General features: G+C 44.8%; 1 protein-coding gene across 6 annotated transcripts in view; it reads right to left on the reverse strand.

Annotated features, from left to right (window-relative positions):
* The window catches only part of Pbx4 (PBX homeobox 4), a 55,377-nt gene that overhangs the window by 22,218 nt on the left and 8,771 nt on the right, over positions 1–24,388 (reverse strand). For 2 of the 6 annotated variants that reach the window (XM_052752705.1, XM_052752706.1), the window contains exon 2: positions 1,344–1,656. The exons of the other annotated variants lie outside the window; for them this stretch is intronic. In XM_052752705.1, coding sequence (XP_052608665.1) covers positions 1,344–1,432 — 89 coding nt within the window. In that variant the 5' untranslated portion in view covers positions 1,433–1,656. The remainder of the gene's footprint in view (positions 1–1,343; positions 1,657–24,388) is intronic. 6 annotated transcript variants of the gene reach the window in all.

Below are 24,388 nucleotides of genomic sequence, written 5' to 3' on the forward strand. Positions count from 1 at the left end.
CTTGGCCTCCATGCGTCACACCAACCAAGGAGGCAGAGGTGTGGCTCAGTGGGAGTGTCTGTCCAGCACACTCCAGGCCTTGGGTCCTATCCCCAGCAAACAAACTAACAAATTAACCAAACCAATTTCAATCTTGGATGGAAAACAATAAAAACGTAATTTGGTTTTCTAAAAGGCTACACAGGCTTTTTCCTTCTCATCATTATTTTTTCTTTTTAATTTATGTGTGTGGTGTTTCGCCTGCATGTATGCCTGTGTACTATGTGTATGCCTAGTGCCTATGGAGACCAGAGGGTATTGGATCCCCTGAAACTGGATTAGAGATGGTTGTGAGATACCATGTGGGTGCTGGGAATCGAATCTGAGTCCTCTAGAAGAGTGGCCACTGTTCTTACTCACTGAACAATCTTTCCAGCCCTGCATCAGCATTCTTAAATAACATATATTATAATAAATAGTATATACAATAAAAAGTAAATGGGATAGTAACTATTTACAGAGCAGGGGAGATGGGTCAGTGGGTAAAGGCACTTGCCATCAAGCTTAATGACCTGAGTTCCATCCCCAGGACTACAGGTGGGAGGAGAGAACTGACTCCTGGAAGCTCTTCTTTGACCTCTACACACAAGTAAATAAGTAGAGGGAATTTTAAAATTAACAAAAACTACTTACAAAATACCTGCCCAGCTTCAGGTGTCGTGACTCATACAGCACCCTCCAGGATGTGCAGGCTCCACACAGATGTTCCAGAGCTCATAAGGAACCTAGTACCTGTGCCTTTTACCTCTGCTACATTGGGGCAGTCAGTCCTGGAACCCGTTCTGGTTGGATACTGAGGGACGCTTTACAAATATTCAAAACATTTTCCTTTATACATGGAAACTTGCATATTGCCAACAGCTCATTAAGAAGACTAACTTCAGAGCTGGAGAGTTGGTTCAGTAATTAAAAGCACTGGCTGCTCTTTCAGAGGACCTGGGTTCAATTCCCAGCATGGACATGGCAGCTCACAACTGTCTATAACTCCATTCCCAGGGGACCTGGCATCCTCATGCAGACATGCAGGCAATATACCACATAAAAATAAATCTCTTAAAAAATAAAGATACCAACATCAGAGCTGGGGAGTTGGTTGCTCAGTGGTTAAGAGCACTTATTCTTGCAAAAGACTTGGGTCCAATTCTCAACACACACATGGAGGTTCACCACCTCCTCAGGCACCAGACATTCATGTGGTGCAAGACATTCATACACATAAAATTATAAAACAGATCTGAAAATTTATTTAAAAAGGAAAATAGAACACCAAATTCAAGATCAGAAGATCTGTAAGCTACACTCACCCGCCTCTGCCTAGTGGTCTGCTCAGGGCCCAGGCACGAACAGGAACCACACTTCCGCAATGTCTCAGAGGGTGGTCAGCACCTGCCATGCGCTGCACATCTTTCTATGCTCACACGGGGCTTCTGTCAGGTCCTCATGTCTGCACCACAGGCATTCTCACCACTGAGCATCTCCCCAACCCCTAACTGGCTCTTCTGAAGTGTCCACGTCCACGGTTTGTTGTGCATTCATTGTGCAATGATGGCCATTAACTCCACATCACAGGCACTCCCGAGACAGCTTGTGCTCACTGGCTGCTGGTCCATGCTCTCCCTGCATCAGAAACCATCAATCTGTCTGTCTCTACATGCTTCTTTTGAACTTTTTGCACAGGTGGAATCATACACCACATGGCCTTCTGGGATATGGCATGGATAAGTACTTTACTCCTTGTCCTGGATGACTAGTACTTTATCCTATGGGCAGAGGACAGTTTGCTCACCAGTCACACATTCCCACACCCATTTTGAGAAACTGCTTCTCTAACTCTTGTGTATGTGAGTGTGTGTGTGTGTATGAGAGAAATCCTCACCTACTGAGGGTAGTTGTCGTCAAGCCCCTAGTGACCCCCTTTTTTCAGCCCCCCCAGAGTTAGAATCACCAATACATTTGAGGCCACACTTGGCTTGTTACAATGGTGCTGAGATCTGAACTCAGGTCCTTGCTCATGGTTGCTCACTGAGTGCTCTTAACCACTGAGCCACCTCTCTAGCCTCACCCACCTTTCTGAGACTCTCATGTAGTTCAGGCTGGCTCCAAACTCTTTACGTCGTTGAGAATGACCTTGAATTTCTGATCGCCTCCTCTACCTCCTAGATTCTGGAATTTCAGGTCTGTGCCACCTGCTAAGCACTCTTAATGACTGAGTCATTTCTACAGCCCTTTTAGCCTTTTTCCCCAAGGCACAGTCTCAAGTATAGGCTGGCTTTCAACTCCCTATGCAACCAAAGATAACCTTGTATTCCCAATCCTTCTCCCTAACTTGGGTTCTGAGTGACAGATGTGCACTAGTTTACGAGGTGCTCGGTTAAGTGTTCTACCACTTGAACTGCCCAGCCATCACTCATCTTGATAGAGTTGGTTTGTTTTCAACGAGGAGCAACGAGGCTGTAAACACTGTGCACAAGACTGTGACATACACTGCAGTACAGCTGCAGGTCACACAGTCACTCCATGGCTAACTTCATCATCTTTTTTGGATTTCTTTCTTTTTTTCTTTCTTTTTCTTGGTATTTTTGAGACAGCGTTTCTTTGCATATCCCTGGCTGTTCTGGAATTCACTTTGTAGACCAGGCTGGGCCTTGAACTCACAGAGTCCCAACTGCTTCTACCTCTCAAATGCTAAGATTAAATGCGTGTGTCACCAAGCCTGGCTTAACTTCACTCTTTTTTTGTTTTGTTGTTGTTGTTGTTGTTTTGTTTTTTGAGATGGTTTCTCTGTGTAGTTTTGGTACCTGTCTTGGATCTATCTCACTCTATAGACCAGGCTGGCCTCGAACTCACAGAGATCCACCTGGCTCTGCCTCCCAAGTGCTGAGATTAAAGGTGTGCGCCACCACCGCCTGGCTTTAACTTCACTTTTTAAATTGTGTTTTTTAAATGTATGTGGGCATTTTGTCTGTCTGTATGCCTGTGCATCGTGTCTGTGCAGAGCCCATGGAGGCCAAAAGAGGGCTTAGAGCCCTTGTCCCAGCCTTGTCCATTTTTCAGTTGGAGTTGAGAAGGCAAATACCCTGACAGCCTGCCCTATAACTCAGTTAAGAACTAGGCCTCAGTCCCTGCTTCTTGGAACCAAACAGGCAGTTTCTGAGGAAGAGCCATGAACAAAGGACAATCAATCTTCAACATCCCTGATAGCAAGGACAAGGAGGCCTGGTACATATAGTACCAGGCCTGAGCCATCCTCCACAGCAGCTCAAGGACAAAGCCTGGGACTTGTCCAGGCCTGGCCCCAAAGGAAAAAGCTGTAGCCTTAACCAGCCCCTGACTAGCCCTAGCCAATTAGAAGGTACTAATATGATTGCCACTTGCTAAAGTCAATCATATCTGAGATGACCTAACTCCCCTTAGCTATGTGCCTGCAAGCCTTTGTGTGGGATGGATGGCCCTAGCATGCTGGAATCTTTCTCAAGACAATAAATGCTCTTGTTGATTGCATATGTGGATGATGGTTTTTTTTTGGTGAGACTTCTCCAGGACCCTAACAGGGTGATATCTCCCTGGTGAGTTGTAAGAAAATTGGGCAGGACTGTCTATTGGCTTCAGCTTGTCAGTTATGTGGCTTTTTACTTTCTGGACAGGGTTTTGTTTGTTTATTTATTTAAATTTTATTTTTTTATATGTATGGGTGTTTGGCCTGCATGTATATCTATACATCATGCATGTGCCTGGTACCTGTGGGAGGTGTTTGTTGGATGTCCTAGGACTAGAGTTAGTTGTAAGCTGTCAAGTGGTTGCTGGGAACTGAACCTCGGTCCTCTGGAAGAGGAGCCAGTGCTCTTAACACTGAGCCATCTCTTCAGCCCCTACTTATTTTAATTTTATCATGATTATACGTGTTTGTGTATGAGAAATTGCAGTTACATGTGTGGAGGTCAGAGGACAGTTTTAGGGAGTCTATTTTAACTATTTTTAGATATCATTTGGCTGCTCTAACTCCCAATCCTACAACTAAGCCTTCTGCTGCTGGGATCACAGGACATACATACATACTAAATGGATCCAGAGTTTTCCATTTAGATGAAATCTAACTGAACTATTTTTGTTTTTCGATTGGGATTTAAGTATTATTTCTTTTTCTTTTCTTTTCTTTTTTCTGATGTCCTGGAATTCACTGTATAGACCAGGCTGGCCTTGAACTCAGAGATCTTCCTGCCTCTGCCTCCCGAGTGCTAGGATTAAAGATGTATGCCACCAAGGCCCAGCTAAGTTTCATTTCTAATAAATCATTGCTTAATTCCAAGTTAACATTTTCTTCAAAGTGTTTTATAAGTTAGCTAGGTGTGGTGGCTCACTCCTGTAATTCTGGCACTCAGGTGGCAAACAGGTCACTGTCAGGGTCAGGAGAGCCTGAGCTAAGATGTCTCAAAAACCCAGCACAGCTGAGTTCTATAGGTTAGCTCTTATTTTAGACGCCTGATCTGTGTGTGCTTGTGTTGCTGGCAACTGAAGCCAGACTCTCCAGCATGCTTTGCCAGTGCTCTACCATGGAGCCTCATCCCCAGCCCGGTGTCCACGTTGACCTATATGACAACATCAGAACCTAGCGATTCTACACCTGCAAGACCTGAACATACCAAGGCAGAAGAAACAGAAGAAATCAATCCTAAAAATGACTTTAGGAAGATGATAGAGGCACTTAAAGAAGAAATTAAAAATTCCCTTAAAGAGGAAATGAAAAATTCCCTTAGAGAGGAAATAAAAAATTTCCTTAAAGAAATGGAAGAAAAAACAAACAAAAAATTGGAAGAAATCAAAGAAAGCCAAGACAAAGTAATTAAACAGATGAAGTAAACAATTCAAGATTTGAAAATTGAAATTGAGACAATAAAGAAAACACAAACTGAGGGAATGCTGGAAATAGAAATCCTGACTAAACGAACAGGAACTACAGAAGCAAGCATAACCAACCGAATGCAAGAGATGGAACAGAGAATCTCTGACACTGAAGACACAGAAGAGAAAATAGATTCGTCAGTCAAAGAAAACACTAAAGACAAAAAAGTCGTAACACAAAATGTCCAAGAAATTTGGGACACCATGAAAAGACCAAACTTAAGAATAACAGGGATAGAAGAAGGAAAAGAGTACCATCTCAAAGGCACAGAAAATATATTCAACAAAATCATAGAAGAAAACTTTCCTAACCTAAAGAAAGAAATACCTATGAAGATATAAGAAGCTTACAGAACACCGAATAGACTGGATCCAAAAAAAAAGTCCCCTCACCACATAATAATCAAAACACTAAACATACAGAACAAAGAAAAAATATTAAGAGCTGCAAAGGAAAAAGACCAAGTAACATATAAAGGCAGATCCATCAGAATAACACCAGACTTCTCAATAGAGACTATGAAAGCTGGAAGGTCCTGGACAGATGTTATGCAGACACTAAGAGACCATGGATGCCAACCCAGACTATTATACCCAGCAAAACCCTTAATCACCATAGATGGAGTAAACAAAATATTCCATGATAAAACCAGATTTAAACAATACCTATCCACAAATCCAGCCCTACAGAAAGCACTAGAAGGAAAAATCCAACCTAAAGAAGCTAAACACACCCATGAAAAATCAGGCAATAGATAATCCCACACCAACAAATACCAAAGAAGGAAAACACAACACTACCACAAAAAAAAATAACAGGGGTTAACAATCACTGGTCATTAATATCCACCAATATCAATGGTCTCAACTCACCTATAAAAAGACACAGACTAACAGAATGGATAAGAAAACAGGATCCATCCTTCTGCTGCATACAAGAAACACACCTTAACTTCAAAGACAGACACTACCTCAGAGTAAAGGGCTGGGAAAAGGCTTTCCAAGCAAATGGACCTAAGAAGCAAGCTGGTGTAGCTATCCTAATATCTAATAAAATAGACTTCAAACTAAAATCAACTGAAAGAGATCAGGATGGACATTACATATTTATCACAGGAAAAATGCACCAAGATGAAGTCTCGATTCTGAACATTTATGCCCCAAATACAAAGGCACCCACATTCATAAAAGAAACATTACTAAAGCTTAAATCACACATCAAACCCCACACATTAGTAGTGGGAGATTTCAACACCCCACTCTCACCAATGGACAGATGTGCCAGACAGAAACTTAACGAGAAATAAAGGACCTAACTGATGTTATGACTCAAATGGACTTAATTGATATCTACAGAACATTACATTCTAACACAAAAGAATATACCTTCTTCTCACCACCCCATGGAACCTTCTCCAAAATCGACCACATGCTTGGTCACAAAGCAAATCTCAACAGATACAAAAACATTGGAATAACCTCCTGTATCTTATCGGACCACCATGCCTTAAAGTTAGATTTCAACAACAACAAAAATTATAGAAAGCCTACTGAATAATGCTCACCTGAAACAACAATGGGTCAAGGAAGAAATAAAGAAATTAAAGATTTCCTAGAATTCAATGAAAATGAAAGTACAACATACCCAAACTTAGGGGACACTGTGAAAGCAGTGCTAAGAGGAAAATTTATAGCACTAAATGCACACATAAAGAAGTTGGAGAAATATCACACTAATGACTTAACAGCACACCTGAAAGCTCTAGAACAAAAAGAAACAAACTCACCCAGGAGAAATAGACGCCAGGAAATAATCAAATTGAGGGCTGATATCAATGAAATAGAAACCAAGAGAACAATACAAAGAATCAATGAAACGAAGAGTTGCTTCTTTGAAAAACAATCAACAAGATAGACAAACCCCTAGCCAAATTAACCAAAAGGCAGAGAGAGAGCATCCAAATTAACAAAATCAGAAATGAAAAGGGAGACATAACAACAGACAATGAGGAAATCCAGAGAATCATCAGGTCATACTTCAAAAACCTGTACTCCACAAAATTGGAAAATCTGGAAGAAATGGACAATTTTCTGGATAGATACCACATACCAAAGTTAAATCAAGACCAGATAAACTATTTAAATAGACCAATAACCCTTAAAGAAATAGAAACGGTCATTAAAAGTCTCCCAACCAAAAAAAGCCCAGGACCAGATGGTTTCAGTGCAGAATTCTACCAGACTTTCAAAGAAGAACTAATACCAATATTCTTCAAATTGTTCCACATAATAGAAACAGAAGGAACACTACCAAACTCTTTTTATGAGGCTACAATTACCCTGATACCAGAACCACACAAAGATGCAACAAAGAAAGAGAATTACAGACCAATCTCCCTCATGAACATTGATGCAAAAATACTCAACAAAATATTGGCAACCAGGCTCCAAGAACACATCAAAACAATATCCACCATGATCAAGTAGGCTTCATCCCAGGGATGCAAGGATGGTTCAACATAAGAAAATCTGTCAAGGTAATACACCATATAAACAATGAAAGAAAAAACCACATAATCATCTCATTAGATGCTGAAAAAGCCTTTGACAAAATCCAACACCTCTTCATGATGAAGGTCTTAGAGAGATCAGGAATACAGGGAACATACCTAAACATAATAAAGGCAATTTACAGCAAGCCAACAGCCAACATCAAAGTAAATGGAGAGAAACTCAAAGCAATTCCACTAAAATCAGGAACAAGACAAGGCTGTCCACTCTCTCCACATTTATTCAATATAGTACTTGAAGTTCTAGCTAGAGCAATAAGACAACAAAAGGAGATCAAAGGGATACAAATTGGAAAGGAAGAAGTCAAACTTTCACTATTTGCAGATGATATGATAGTATACATAGGTGACCCCCAAAATTCTACCAGGGAACTCTTACAGCTGATAAACTCCTTCAGTAAAGTGGCAGGATACAAGATCAACTCAAAAAAATCAGTAGCCCTCCTCTACACAAATGATAAAAGGGCTGAGAAAGAAGTCAGAGAAACATCACCCTTTACAATAGCCACAAATGATATAAAATACCTTGGGATAACACTAACTAAACCAGTGAAGGACCTGTTTGATGAGAATTTTAAATCTCTAAAGAAAGAAATTGAAAAAAAGATAGCAGTGATTGTGCTTTGGAGGCTAGACTTCAGGAAGGAAGAGCCAGGGGACCCACCATGGAGGCCACCAAGCCTGAACAGGACTGAGCTGCAGCTAGCCTGGAGTCTCAGCACAGACATAACCACAGACCTTTAATTTGGGGAGTAGATCTGAAGGACCTTCATGTAAAGTGGTGAAAGATTTTTGGGGAACAGAAAACGCCAAGGCAACCAGCATTTCTTGTCTGGGCTCTGCATGGATGCCGGACCTGGATCAGAGACTGCGCAGGTACAGAGGCGGGCTTCATCAGCTAACAGGTGAGCCCCTGGCACGCAGGCAGGCCAGCATGGAGGCTGGAGCAGCACTAGCTTCGGGCTGGGTAATCACTGCCCTGGAGAACTGAAGAAATTTCCACAGCAGATGGGGGACCCAGACTGAAGCTCACAGACTTTCAGAAGTCACGTGGAAGGTAGTGGAGCCCAAGTGCCAGTGAGGAGGAACCAAGGAAAAGCATGCCAGGAGAAGGGGACTTCCTAGAGTTTCAGGGTGACTCAGTGAGGGTGAAGCACAGGGCGTGGGGAGGGTGGAGGTGTGAGGAAGCAGCAACAGCAGGTCTACACTCAGCCATCTTGTCATGAAAGAAAGCAGAGAAATGCAGTGGGTGTCCACACGTGAGGTGTAGGCAGCTGGGGTTCTATGTTTCATGAGGCCTGGCCAAGCGGGGTCAGAGCAAAACTGCCTTCCACACGCACATCAGCTGCTCCAAAACTGCCTTCCACACGCACATCAGCTGCTCCAAAACTGCCTTCCACACGTACACCAGCTGCTCCAAAACTCTCCCCCAACAACTCTCATGTCGCACACCACCGAGGCTTTCCCTGTCCTCAGTCACCGTGTTCCAGGTCCTAGACAAATAGAGACATGCCCTAGGACCCAGAGTAGAGCAGGTATCAACCCCATCCAGCTCCAGGCTGGCTCAAACTGGCCTGCCCAGCCCATCCAGTTCATTCTGGAGAAATCCTACCAAAGGTCTGGGCCACTGCCTAGACAGACAGACAGACAGACAGACAGACAGACAGACAGACACACACACACACACACACACACACACACACCATGCACCACGCACCTATGGCCATGGCCGTGTATGGTATGGTGTGCCCCTCCTCTTGGGAGCAGTGAGCAAATTTGTTTTTCAAAAGCGAGTGTCTCTATGTGTCACCCTGCCACACTTAATTCAAACAAATCGGTTTCATATCCAGTCAGGATGGAGCTGAAGAGCCGGCTCAGCAGCTAAGAACCTGGACTACTCTTGCAGAGGACAACAGAGGTTCAGTTGCCAGCACTCATGTTGGGCGACTCACAACGGCTTGTAACTCTAGCTCCAGGGGATTCGACGCCCTCTTCTGACCTCTAGGAGCAAAGACTCACACTTGTATATACCCCACAAAGACAGGACACACATATGCACATAAATACACAATAAAATAAATCTCTCTCTTTTTTAGTGTTTTTGTAGACAAGGTTTCTCTGTGTTGCTCTGGCTGTCTTGGAACTCGCTCTGTAGGCCAGGCTGGCCTCAAACTCAAAGATCCACCTGCCTCTGCTTCCGAGTGCTGGGATTAAAGGTGTGAGCCACCAACACCCAGCAATAAAATAAAACTTTTTTCCTCCCCGAGACAGGGTTTCACTGTGTAACTGCTCTAGCTGTCCCGGAACTCCCTCTGTAAACCAGGCTGCCTCCTGAGTGTTGGGGTTAAAGGCATTTGACACTACTGCCAGGCTTAAAATAAATCTTTATAAAGAATATTCAGCCGGGCACACACCTTTAATCCCAGCACTCAGAAGGGAGAGGCAGGTGGATCTCTGTGAGTTTGTGGCCAGCCTGGTCTACAGACAGTTCCGGGACAGTCAGGACTTCATACAAAGACTGTCTCAAAAACCAAAACCAAAACCAATCCAGCCAAGGATAGTCATAAGTGGTGTGTGCTGCTGCTGCTGTGTGTTTGTGTGTGTGTGTGCAACATGTTAAATTTCTTAAGATGGGTCTTTTTTTTTTTTTGGTGTTTTGAGGCAGGGTTTCTTTGTGTGTAGCCCTGGCTGTCCTGGAACTCACTTTGCAGACCAGGCTGGCCTTGAAATCACAGAGATCCACTTGCCTCTGCCTCCTGACTGCTGGGATTAAAGTTATATACCACTGGCAAGATGAGTCTTGAGTGTGTGTGTGTGTGTGTGTGTGTGTGTGTGTGTGTGTGTTTGTGCGCGCATGCCTTCCCACCATGTTTAAGCACACACTGGTGTCTTGCCTGCATGTATATCTATCTGTATGAGAAAGTCAGATCCCCTGAAACTGGAGTTACAGATAGCTGTGATCTGCCATGTGGGTGCTGGGAATTGAACCCATGTCCTCTGGAAGAGCAGCCAGTACTCAACCACTGACCTATCTCTCTAGCCCAGGCACACATTTTGTACACAGGCATGTATACAGGCAAAACACCTATACACATTAAAACAAATAATAAAAATTTAAAGCCAGGCTGTGGTAGCACACACCTTTAATCCCAGCACTTGGGAGGCAGAGACAGGTGGATCTTTGTGATTTCGAGGCCAGCCTGGTCTACAGAGTGAGTTCTGGGACAGCCAGGGCTACACAGAGAAATCCTGCCTTGAAAAACAAAAACAAACAAAAAATTTAAAGAGACTTCATTATTGTATCTTTTGAAATAGGATATCTTTCTTTATCTCAGGTCTTCCTGGAGCTCACAGCAATCCTTCTGCCTCCAAAGTGCTGGAGTACCAGGTGTATGTCACCACACCTGGCTATTAACTTATTATCATCTTTCTGTAGTCCTGGGATATAATAATGACAGCTTAATGCATGGCATGTCCATGTACAATGCCCTGAGCTCTGTCCATAGCATCACATACAAACAAACAAAGAGCATTTCTGGAGACTGGATGGTGTGGAGGATGGATGACCTTTCTTCTGATCCAGTGAAGATCCCGAAGGAAGGTCAGGTTATTTTTGGAAACTTCTGAGTCAGGTTCAGTGGAAAAGCCTTTCATCCTGGCACTTGGGATGGCTGAGGCAGAGGATCAGGAATTCAAGGACAACCTCAGCTACATCTTGAGGTCCAGGTTGGCCCAGGCTATGTGAGCTCCTGCCTCAACAAAGCAACAATAAAAGCTGGGAAGATAGCCGGGCGGTGTCGGCGGCGGATCTCTGTGAGTTCGAGGCCAGCCTGGGCTAGAGAGAGAGATCCAGGAAAGGCGCAAAGCTACACAGAGAAACCCTGTCTCGAAAAACAGAAACAACAACAACAAAAAAACAAAGCTGGGAAGATGGTTGGTGGATGGGAGTATTTACCGTGCAAATCTGAAGACCTGAGTTTGAATTCCCAGCACCCACTTAAAAATCCAGGCATGGGGGCTGGAGAGATGGATGGCTTGGTGGTTAAGAATGTTTGCTGCTCTTCCAAGACCTGAGCTTGGCTCCCAGCAGATAGCTCACAACTGTCTAAACTCCAGTTCAGGGAATCCAATACTGTTCTAGCATCCATGGGTACATACACATGGCATATGTTCACACAAACAGACATACATACACATAAATAAAAATACATTAAAAAAACACCCAAAAAACAAAAACCCCAGGCATGGCTACACAGCCCAGAGCTGAAGGTCAGATGTGGGCAGACTGGGAACTCAATGGCCATCCAGTCGAACCAAAAAGGACAACTTCAGGTTCAGTGAGAAACCCTGTCTATAAGGAATAAGGTAAAGAGTGATAATGCAAGATGCCTGTCCTTCCTACACACACACACACACACACACACACACACACACACACACACACACACACACACAAACACATGTCTTCTGTCCTCACTTAGCAACTTCAGTTGGACAGCAGCTGAGGCAGGTGGTCTTCCCCAATTGTCCCCTCTGAAGGATGTTAATGCTCTATGGAACCACTTCATAAAACCAACCATTTGTGCTCTGCCTGCCTGCATGCAGCCTGCAGAGTGGTGCTGACTTCCCTTGACTGACCATTTTCAGGCCACATCCCTTTCCCATTCCATTTCTTTTTTTTTTTTTTTTTTTTTTTTTTTTTTGGTTTTTCAAGACAGGGTTTCTCTGTCTAGTCCTTGCTGTCCTGGAACTCACTTGGTAGACCAGGCTGGCCTCGAACTCAGAGATCCGCCTGTCTCTGCCTCCCGAGTGCTGGGATCACCTGGCCCCACCCCATTTCTAATTGCCAGTCAGGCTCCCCTTGGGCACACACCACAAAGTTTCCTCTCGGGGACCAGCTGACTCTAGCCCCTCCGATGTCCCAAAGCATACTCCTCTCTAAGAACAATGGCTTTGGGGACCAAGGCAGCATGAGAAGGAACATGGGAAGATGGAGATGTGCTTTGAAGCCTGTGGGACGGTCTGATGTCCTGGCACTTGATCAGGTCTAAGTACCTCTAAGAGAGAAGTGAGGCCAGGCTTCAGTGAAAACCGCCGGTAAGGAGTCGGAGGGGAGAGAGAGCTCAGTTGACACAGCGCTTGCCTTGCCACATAAAGACAAGAGTTCAATCCCAGAACACACTAGAAAGAAAAGTAGGGATAAAGGAAACTTCAAATCCAAAATTCTGCTCCTCAGGTTTGGATTAATAAGATCCTCTCCTACTAAAGTTATCTGACTCTAGAAAATTCCAGACGGTACGCTGAGCCTTGCATTCTCTTAATGATTGAGTGCTCACAGGCATGCATCTGTGCACACGTACATCTGCACACATTATCCCCATACACACCACGCCGTTCCAAGAGCACCAAAGCCAAAGCTGCACCGTGACAGTGACAATATAGGTCTTGAAGGACACTCTGCACGTCCCCCTTTAGTAATTACAAGACAGCTCTTGCAGGAGCTTGCTGCCAAGCCTGCCTCCCTGACTTCAATCCCAAGGACCCTCATGGCGGAAGGAGAGAGCCACTGTAAGCTGCCTTCTGCCCTCCACCCACTCACACACAGACAATAAACAAGTAACAACAAGTTTACAAAACTGATCTGTCTCACGAATGCCACAAAGAGTGAGGTATCCTAGGATCTACATTAAAAAAAAAAATCTATGTCGGGGCCTAGAAAGATGACTCAATGGCTCTAAGAACACTGGCTGCTCCAGAGGATCCAGTGCCTTCTGCGGGCTTCGGAGGGCAACTCGCTGCTCTTCCTACTCCCCCCACAATACACACGTGGCAGATACACATAGACACGGACAGACACAAAAGTAAAAAATGAAAACAAATAAATTCTTTAAAAATCATTAATGTAGTCCATCATATTTATAGACTAAAAACATCACAGGATTAATTAGCAGATTTGAACTCCAGTCTTTTCATGAAACAATGGACAAAAGTCTCAGAGGATCAGAAAGCATCCTTAACTTGACAAAGTACACCAGGAAACCTCGTCAGGAATGGTGGTGCATGCTGTAATCCCAAATTCAGAAGGCAGAGGTGGAAGGAGTACCTTGAGTTCAAGGCCAGCTTTGGCTACAGAGTAAGACCCTGTCTCAAGCCTCCCCTGCCACAGAGAAGACTCATGGTGGTAGACGATAGCAGCCCAGACACACTGGAGAGGCCGAGGCAGCTCAAGTGCGAAGTTAACCTGAGCCACATAGTAACTAAAAACTAAAACATAGAGCCAGGCGGTGGAGGCACACGCCTTAAATCCCAGCACTCAGGAGGCAGAGCCAGGAGGATCTCTGTAAGTTCCAGGCCAGCATGGTCTACAGATAGAGATCCAGGACAGGAACCAAAACTACACAGAGAAACCCTGTCTCGAAGAAAAAAAACAACAACAACAAAAAAAAAACAACCAACCAAACAAACAAAAACAAAACAAAAAAACCCTAGGGTTGGAGAGATGGCTCAGAGGTTAAAAACACTGACTGTTCTTCCAGAAGTCCTGAGTTCAAGTCCCAGCAACCACATGGTGGCTCACAACCATTTGTAATGAGATCTGGTGCCCTCTTCTGGTGTGCAGGCATACATGCAGACAGAACACTGTATGCATTAAGATCAATTTGGGTAACAGAAGACTCTGGCTTCAAAGTAAAATAAATAAATTAAAAAACAAAACAAAACAAAACAAAAAAAACAAACCCTAAGCCCTTAGAAAAGAGACCCCAGGGTGAGGGAGATGGTTCAGCTGACTAGGTGCTTGCAGCCAAGTCTGACGTCCTGAGTTCCATCCCTGGCACCCACACAGTACAAGAAGAGAATCAATCCGTAAATTGTCTACTATAAGCATGCATGTGCGCACACACACACACACACACACACACACACACACACACACACGTTAAAAAAAATCAGCTGGTGGAAGAGTCAATTAACCATTATAAAAATCCATAGAGGTTACTCAAAAAAAAAAAAAAAAAATGAAAAACGAGCCGGGCAGTGGTGGCACACAACTTTTATCCCAGCACTCTGGAGGCAGAGACAGGTGGATCTCTGAGTTCGAGGCCAGCCTGGTCTACAAAGAGAGTTCCAGGACAGCTAAGGCTGTTACACAGAGAAACCCTGTCTTGAATTAACACACACACACACACACACACACACACACACACACACACACACACAGACAAACAAAAAACAAAAATTAAAGCTAGAATTACCATTACCATATGACCTAGTTCTACTACTCCTAGGCAATCTCCTTACCCAAAGATTCCACATCCTATTACAGAGACACTTGCACATCCATGTCCACTGTTCCCCTATTCATGATGGCAGGATAATGGAACCAGCCTAGGTGTCCATCAACAGATGAAAGGATAATGTAAATGTGGTATAGGGCTGGAAAGATGGCTCAGAGGGTAAGGCTGTTCTTCCAGAGGACCCAAGTTTGGTTCCCAGCACCCACATGGTGGCTAATGACCATCTAACTCCAGTTCCAGAGGATCCAATGCCCTCATAGGCCTCCCTGGGCACCAGGCACACACTTGGTGCACAGATATGTATGCAGGCAACACACCCATACACAAGCAACAAAAATAAAGTAAAAAATAAATTTAAAAAAAGTAGTACGTATACACAATGGAATATTATTCCGCTGTAAAGAGAAATGAAATTGTGAATTTTGCAGGAAGATGGACGGCTCTGGAAAGGATAATATTAAGTTGGGTAACAAAAACTCAGAATAAAAGCTAGGACCGTCAGATGGCTCAGTGGTAAAAGGACATGTTGCCAAGCCTGATGACCCTAGTTCAAGACCCAGAATCCACAGTAGGAGGAGGGAACAGATTGTAGAAGCAAAGTAGCTTCTAACCTCCACATGCACGCCCATCCCCCTCAAAATAATGTTAATTAGTTTAAAAAAGAAGGGCAAAAATAGTAGGCTCTCCTTCATATAGGGACCCTAGCCTGTAATAAATACATGCATACATGAAAATAGGGGTAAGTCTAAAACTCTACAAAGGAGACCAGAGAGGATCCTGCTAGGGTGAGGGAGGATGGGAGGATGGTGCAAGGACCTCTGGGAGAGCCAAGAGTCAGGGAAAAGGAAGCTACGAGAGGAAAGAAACCACAAAGACACACTTTGTTCAAGAATGTCATTAATGTCTAACACATTACATGTTTATATACAATAAAAATTTAAAAAGGGCCCCCATGAGAAGGGGGGTGTGGGCAGGCAAGGCATCAGAGAGCCCAGTGCCTCAGTGCTGACAGGAAGCAGCCCTCACCGGCCTGGAATTTGCAGCTGCCTTCAGTGTCGTCAGCCCACGTGACCCAGGGAGCTCTGTCAAACAGCTCAGATGGACACGATAAGTGGCCTTTGCCACAGTGTGAGGTACAGAGGCCTGCGTCTCCAGACAACCATCAACCATTCTGTTTCCGACCGCCCCTAGGTCGCCTCCAGTCTCCTCGAAGCAGTTCCCAGACTGAGCCTCACCCTGACTTCTTAGGCGTCTCATCACGGTGATCAGCCAGCTTTTGCTGAGTGGAAGCTCCCTGGCTCCTGGCAACTGTTTTACCTTAAAATTTTAAGGCTTCTGTCGCCTGAGGAGTCCCAAGAAAATGCAGCCAGCACACACTGTCCATGGGAAGGGCTCAGGACTTTTGACAGATGTTCAGAGGAACTATGACTCAACACGGACCAAGGACCTGGAGAAGAGACTCCAGAATCCTCAGTCCTAAACTGATAACTTTTAGAAACGCTCATCAACGTGTGGGGTGCAGTCAGTACACTAACCTATGAAACACGGAGGGCCACTGAGGAAACTAGAAGATAGAAAAGCCTTCCGTGTGCTTGGATCGCTGCAGCGTTGTGAAAACAGCTATATTACTAGAAGCCATCTGCAGACTCGGTGCCGTCCCCGTTACAATTCCAGCATCAGTCTTCAGCAAAAATCGAAAAAGCAATCCTGAACTGTGTAGGCCTATCTTCCCAGCGCTTGGGAGGTGGGAGCAGGAGGATCAGGAGTTCAAGGTCATCCTTGACTACATAGTGAATTAGAGGCCAGACTGGGCTACAGGAGACCCCATCTCAAAAACTAACCCTGGGCTGGTAAGATGGCCTCTTCGGTAACAGAGCCTGTCACAAAGCCTGAGTGAGGGTCTGAGTTGATTCCTGGTATTCACATGGAAGAAAGAACTGACTCATCCAAGGTATCTTTTACCTCCGTCAGCAAGTCTGCACTCACACACACACACACACACACACTCTCTCTCTCTCTCTCTCTCTCTCACACACACACACACACACACACACTAAATGAATGAATGTAAAACAGACAAAACAGCTGTAGCCCACTTGCCCCAGAAGGAAAGATCTGCTCTAATCGAGAGGTCTACTTTCCCTCCTTTCCCTATAAGCAGCAGCCTGTCACAGGCAGTGCCTCATTCTGGGGTGTCTGGGTGTGAGAGTCTGTTTGTCCTGTGTTCTATAAATGTCCTTGTAGCTTGTCTGAAGGGTCTAGCTTGGATGCAGCTACTTGTATGCTGGTGACAGGACAGTCCTCCTCTTCCACTGGCACACACGTTGGGAGGGGACACCAGCAGAGACAGCCAGTTGAGCCCATTCAGCCCGGGTTATGAGTGGGTTACAGTCAGCGAACACTCACACCCTCCCTCTGTCCTGTTCTTTCACAAAGTGTAGCTCTAAGGTATTTTGTTATACAAATTGGTACTCACACATAAAAACCAGTGGGAACTTAAAATTCATTACACATTTACTGCATTAAAAATGTTTTTAGGGGGGTTGGAGAGATGGCTCAGAGGTTAAGAGCACTGGCTGCTCTTCCAGAGGTCCTGAGTTCAATTCCCAGCAACCACATGGTGGCTCACAACCATCTATAATGAGATCTGGTGCCCTCTTCTGGCCTGCAGGCATATATGCAGGCAGAACACTGTATACATAATAAATAAATAAATCTTTAAAAAAATGATTTTAGAGGCCGGGTGGTGGTGGTGCTAGCCTTTAATCCCAGCACTTGGGAGGCAGAGGCAGACAGTTCCTGTGAGTTCAAGGCCAGCTTGGTCTACAGAGTAAGTTCCAGGACAGCCAAGGCTGTTGCACAAAGAAACCCTGTCTCCAAAAAAAAAAAAAAAAAAAAGCTTTTAGATTTATTTTTATGTGTATGGGTTTCCCCTGTGTGTATGCATATATGCATGCCTAGTGCCCATGGAGGTTGGAAGGTGCTAGATTCCTTGGAACTGCAGTTTGGAATGGTTGTGAGTCAACATGTGGGTGCTAGGAACTGAACCCAGGTCCTCCACAAGAGCAACAAGTGCTCTTAACCCCTGAGCCATCTCTCCAGCCTCCACTTCATTTTTTAGCTTCACCTTCTAGTAAATAATTAGCTTCCTTGATGATTAGCTGCTGTATTATTACATTTTAAACAATTTTTTAATATAGTAGTTACATGTATTTAACATATCCAAGGAACAGGTGTTATTCACTGCAATACACATTTAGCTGAAATGCAGATGACCTGTATTATACTCTTGATACTACTGTAATATGTCAAGCAGGTTTCCAATGTCAAGGGAGGACATTAATATCAACTTTCTAATTTATAATACAATTATTTTCTTCTTACAAGTACACAGGTCAGGAATAAATACACAAAGAGATTTGGATATAGATATAACAGAGTAGAAATTTTACTAGGTGTGAATCCTAATGACCTTGGCTTGGGTACTGAGTGATAGTCCCTTTCTTTACAAACCCAGGCATGTCATCTGGATTCCATATACCTTAGTTTTCTGCTGTACAAGACTGTTACAGGGAGTGATGTATAGACATCTTTTTTTTCATTTTCTTAAATTTTTATTACTAAGAAATTTTCTATTCATTTTACATACCAACCACAGATCCCCCTCTCCTTCCTCCTCCCCTTCCCCCCATTTTAAACAATTTTTATTTAGTGTACTTGTGTGTGTGTGTGCTCGTGTGGAAGCTAGTTCACTTGGGGAGTGGGTTCTTTCCCTCAGCCAAATGGGCTCCAGGGACTCAGCTCGGGTCATCAGGCTTGGAAGCCAGTGCCTTCACCTGCTGAGCCCTCACCAATCCCGTTTCCTTTCTTTAAACACACTTGATAGTGTGATAAAGATGAGAGGCTTCACGTGGGGCACGAAAAGTTCTTGATGGACAATTGAGCAAAACTGACCTTGGAGCTATGGGAAAGACAGAGGGACACTGAGAGACTAGCTGGGTCACAAAAACCTGCAAAAGCCTGGTCCAGTCAGCTGATCAGGAGAGACGGAGTGGACTCCACCTTCTGGGCTGACAAGCTGTCAGGCTGCAGCTTTGTCCATTGGCATCCAAGGGGCAGACGCTCAATGACCTTCACACATCTTCCCAGGTACTCTAGATTTGTCTTTATTTGTGGAGGGGGGTAGGTGCTCCTGTGTGCTGGTGCACACAGTGGCCAGAAGAGAGCACAGGATCCTTTGAAGACGGGGGTGCTTTAAGAATGGCCCAGCATGGATGCTGGGAACCAAACTGGTGTCCTCTGCAACAGCAGCAAGAGCTCTTAACCACTGAACCATCTCTCCAGCCTCTCCTATATACTTTAAAGATATATTAAGTATACCAATGTTTTGCCTGCATGTATGTGCACCATGTGCATGCCCGATGCCTTGTGAGGTCAGAAGAGGATATTGAGTTCCCTGAGACCAATGTACATATGGTTGTGAGCCACCATGTGGGTGATGGGAATCAAACCTGGTCCTCTGCAAGAGCAGCAACAGTTCTTAAGCACGGAGCCAACCATCCAGCCTCACTCCCATGCACTTGAAAACATATCTCAATTATTTATAGTATTCAGTATGCAAACGATATTTTCACAGTTGTTGTATCCAGTGCTGTTTAGAGAATTGTTAGGAAGGAGGTATGTGCTCTGTTCAGATGGATCAGATTTCCTTTCTCTTTGTGTACGGGATTAAGATTATGTGACAGGTTTTCCTGGAATTCCCCAGGTAGTAACCCGGGATGGCCTGGAATCCTGGGACTCCCTCTGCATTCCAGGCTGACCTCATACAGTGATCCCCTTCAATACATTTCCCTTCTACTACATTTGTTGTGTGTGTGTGTGTGTGTGTGTGTGTGTGTGTGTGTGTGTGTGTGTGTGTGCACATGGGTCAAGTGTACAAAGGCACATGGGTGGGGGTCCGAGGACAATGTTTAGTTCTCTTCTTCCACTCACTGTCTTGGTCCCAAGGATTGACCTCGGGTCGGGTCATCAGGCTTGGCAGCAGGCAGCCTGACCCACTGTGCTATTTTGTCAGGCCCCCAATAAACTTTCAGTCTAAGGTGGGTTGAATCTGTGGGTGCAGGACCCCCACAACAGGAGAGCTGGCTCTACTGTGAGGGAAAGACCCAGCCATGCTGTGTTTCCTCTGGAGTAGAAATACCTAAGGACTGCAGCCTTCTCAGGACTTAGGTGATCTTCAGAACCCTGAAGCTCAAAGAAGGAAGGGAAACCAGAAGCTTCCAAAGTCTCAAAAGCTCCAGACAAAAGTGTAAGAGGCAAGTTTTCACAACTATTTTAACAGGTAAAGAGTAATACTCCCTTCCCCAATATTATTATTATTTTTTTTGATACAGCCTGGCCTTGAACTACTTTTTCCTGTTTCAGTCTTCATGTCCAGGTCACTAATTTTTAAAAACTAGAAACATGAACCTGGGGAGGTGGTGGCGCACACCTTTCATCTCAGTACTCAGGAGGCAGAGGCAGGCAGATCTCTGTGAGTTCAAGACCAGCCTGGTCTACAGAGTGAGTTCCAGGACAGCCAGGGCTACACAGAGAAACCTTGTCTAGAAAACTAATCAATCAAACAAACAAAAAAATTTGACAATATGCTATGACAAAGGACTAATACATTTTAAGATTTTATATGAAGAGGTGGGAGACCAGATGTAGTGGCGCACACCTTTAATCCCAGCACTGGCAGGCAGAGGCAGGACAATCTCTGTGAGTTCAAGGCCAGCCTGGTCTACAGAGCGAGATCCAGGACAGGCTCCAAAACTACACAGAGAAACTCTGTTTCGAAAAAACCAAAACCAACCAACCAAAAAAGCAAAACCCAACAACAACAGTACAGAAGAAGTCAGGAGGTGGTGGTGCGGTGGTGAGGTGGGTAAGCCCTTACCGCCAAGCCTGAGGACCTGAGTTTGATCCCTAGAAGCCACAAGAGAGAAAGAGCTGACTTCTGTAAATGATACTCTGACCTCCATAAGTGTCCTGTTCATGCGCCATGGGCATGTATGCATGCATACACAAAATAAAAATGTAATAGAAATTAACTTCTTAGTCTTCAAACAGACAAGTGCTTTTATTCCTTCATGAGTATTGGCCACCTGGGCAGACTGGAACCTTCAAGATTCCAGCCTTGGGGCTATCCTGGGCCCTAGATGCCTGAAGGCCACACCTGAGCAGAGCTCAGCTCTTCAGTAGCTCCCTTTCCAGAACAGGACACAGGCAGTTCCCCCAGATACATCAAAATGTTCCTTTAGTGGTGACAGTTCTTGGGTCTCATTTCTTCTTTTCCCGAAGCCTAATCCTTCTAGACCCGTGGTTCTCAACCTTCCTGATGCTGCGACCCTTTAATACAGTTCCTCATGTTGTGGTGACCCCCAACCATAAAATTATTTTTATTGCTACTTCATAACTATAATTCTGATACTGAAATATCTGATATGTAGGATATCTGACATTTGATCCTTGTAAAAGGGGTCTAGACTCTCTAATGGTAATTAGATACCATGGCATTTTACTGAGTGCCAGGTACCAGGTGCTATGAGAATTCAAAGTACAACAAAGCCCTCTCTTGGAGACTAACCACAGGGACTCACAGGAAAGCTGATCCCGGCCTGGCTCCAAGTTCCTCTGTGGAGCAGCTTTTATTCTGTACACACTAGACATTCTCAAAACTCAGGAGAGCACTGGGGCTGCCACTGGTTCCCCAGCACCTGAGGCGCTCAGAATGCAGGACAAAGGAAGGGCAGGTGCTGTGAGGGAGAGATGTTGGCCATATAGACGTGCAGGAAAACCTGGGTCAGGGGAGTGGAATTACAGCTGGTGAGATGGCTGGGGGTGGGGTAAAAGCGCTTGTTCCCGGAAGCCTAATGAGCTGAGTTCACTCCTCAGAACCCATGACAGAAGCTTCTACAGTGCTGTCCTCTGATCTTCACTCACCGTGCGTGTGTACACACACCCCACACATACCCTAATGAAAGATACATTTGAGGGGTTGGGGATTTAGTTCAGTGGTAGAGTGCTTGCCTAGCAAGCACAAGGCCCTGGGTTCGGTCCTCAGCTGGGGTGTGGGGTGGGGTGGGGTGGGGTGGGGGGGTGGGGGGATAATTTGAAAAGTGGAATGCAAAGCGCTGGAGGCAGGGCAGCATTCCTAACTTTCCAGAGAGAGGCTATAAAACCCAAGAGTCAGCATTCCACACCGAGCTAGGAAAATGTCTGTATTTGCCTAGCAGGAGCACAAAGCCCTGAGCTCAGTAAAAGTGAAGTTGGTTGGCTGGTTGGTTTGCAGGCAGAGTCTCAGGAATTTCAGACTGGCCTCAATATATAACCAAGGTGAGCATCGCCACACGCGCTTCATGTGCTTCTGAAGCGCAAACCCAGAGATCCTTGCATGTGTATTGGAGCTAAGTGCTCCATCACCTGAGCTGCACTCCCAGCCTTAAGGTAGCTTTTGTTCTTAGTAAACTGATCTCACTGCAGGGCTAGAGTACATACTATCAGACCCTAGGGAACCGCCCTCACCTCAAAACAGACGGTTTCAATAAACATTCATGCTCCAAAAGACATCCAGCGCTTTCCTATTTTCGAATCATCCCAGCAGGTGTTAATGCTGTAAACTGCCTTGTAAAGCAGACTTCCACAATGCTGGCTGCTGACACTGGTGTGGGACAAGGAACAGGTGGTCTTAAAACTGCTCTGACAGCCAGGTATGGTGGCGCACACCTTTAATGACAGCACTTGGGAGGCAGAGGCAGAGGCAGGCAAATCTCTGTGAGTTCGAGGCCAGCCTGGTCTACAGAGTGGAAAGTGGAATGGTTTCTAGACTCTGTGGTGAAGGGCACTGGCTGTTCTTGCAGAGAACCTGGGTTCCATTCCCAGCACCCACATGGCACCTCACAACTGTCTGTAACTGCAGTTCCAGGGGACCCAATGCCCTCATCTGACTTCTATGGGCGCCAGGCATGTATTTGGTACACATACATTCATGCAGGCAAAATACTACACACGAATTAAAAAATAGATCTTTAGTATCTCTGTGAGTTCTAGTCTATACAGCGAGTTCCAGGACAGCCAGGGCTACACAGAGATACCCTGTCTCGAAAAACAAACAAAAACTTTATAAAAGAGAAAAAGGAAAAAGAAACTGGAATAAAATTCCAAATCCTTACTGAGAGTTGTAAACTCTGTGGAACTGTGTAAGCAGGCTTCAGGTTTTCTCCAAATTTGACTCTCCAAGGCTTCTGCCTATTTGCCTGGGAACATCTTTTCCTTGGCTCCTTGGAGTCTCTGGAAGTACTGTCCCTTTTCCATCTAGCTTCCCACAGCATGCCAATCCTTTCCTTATAGTTTAGCCACAATTTACATATGTGTATTTTTTCCATTTCCTTTCTCTATCCCAAACCCCCAAACTCATGAAGCAAGGACTACTTCAGCACCCGGAACAGTGCCCTCACACAGTAAGTGTCCAGTATTTTTCAAGTTCATTTTAAAAATGGGTACTGGGGATGGCAAGATGGTCAGTGGTTAAGAGCATTTGTAAACTCTGGGTTTGGGTTCCAGCACCCACATGGTGACTTACAACCATCTGTAACTCCAGTTCCAAGGAATCTGACCTCCTCAGGCACCAGGCACATACATGGTACACATAAAGACATGTAGGCAAGATACTCACACACTTAAAATAAAACAATCTTTAAATTTTTAAATTATAAAATAATAAAAATGGGTTCTGAAGTCAGATGCATGCCTTTAATGCCAGCACTCCAAGGCAGAGACCGGTTGCTCTCTGAGTTTGAGGGCAGCCTTGTTTACACAGTGAGACCCTGTGCCCTCCTCCCCCAAAAAGGAGAGGCTTCTTCAGAGACTGGAGAGACGGCTCAGTCGGTAAGGTGCCTGCCTTGCAAACATTAGAACCTGAGTTCAGATTCCCCAGGACCCATATAATAAAGCTTGGCATGATGGTGTCTGTAGTGCTAGCGCTGTGGGTGTAGGGCATCAGACAGAGACAGAAGGATGCCAGGAACTGAGCTCATCGATCACTTCTGGGTTCAATGAAATACTCCCTTAAAAATACAGCAATCGCGGGCGGCAGTGGCACACGCCTTTAATTCCAGCACTCGGGAGGCAGAGGCAGACAGATCTCTGAGTTTGTGGCCAGCCTGGTCTACAGAGTGAGTTCCAGGACAGCCAGGGCGACACAGGGAAACCTTGTCTCAGAAAACAAAAAACAAACAAAAAAGGTAATCAAATAATTAGTCCTGAGGTATCCTTTGGGAACCTATCCAAGAATTGAATCCATTTCGGGCTTCTGTCAAAACTTCTCCTTCTGTCTTTCTGGAGCAGCAGTTCCGCCTGTCGTCACTCCAAGTATATAGAAACCTAAGCCTGGAAGACGGCTCCATTGGTAAAAGTAGTTGTTGTCAAGATCCTTAACACAAATTTGATCTCATGAACCACATAGTGGAAGGAAAGACCTGACTTTCCCACGTCTTCCATGCACATGCCTCCATTCCACAAACAAAATGAAAAAAAAAAAAAAGA

This window comes from Peromyscus californicus, unplaced genomic scaffold (genome assembly GCF_007827085.1).
Source record: "Peromyscus californicus insignis strain IS unplaced genomic scaffold, ASM782708v3 Scaffold_23__1_contigs__length_62951481, whole genome shotgun sequence".
In the NCBI taxonomy this organism is placed as follows: Eukaryota; Metazoa; Chordata; class Mammalia; order Rodentia; family Cricetidae; genus Peromyscus; species Peromyscus californicus.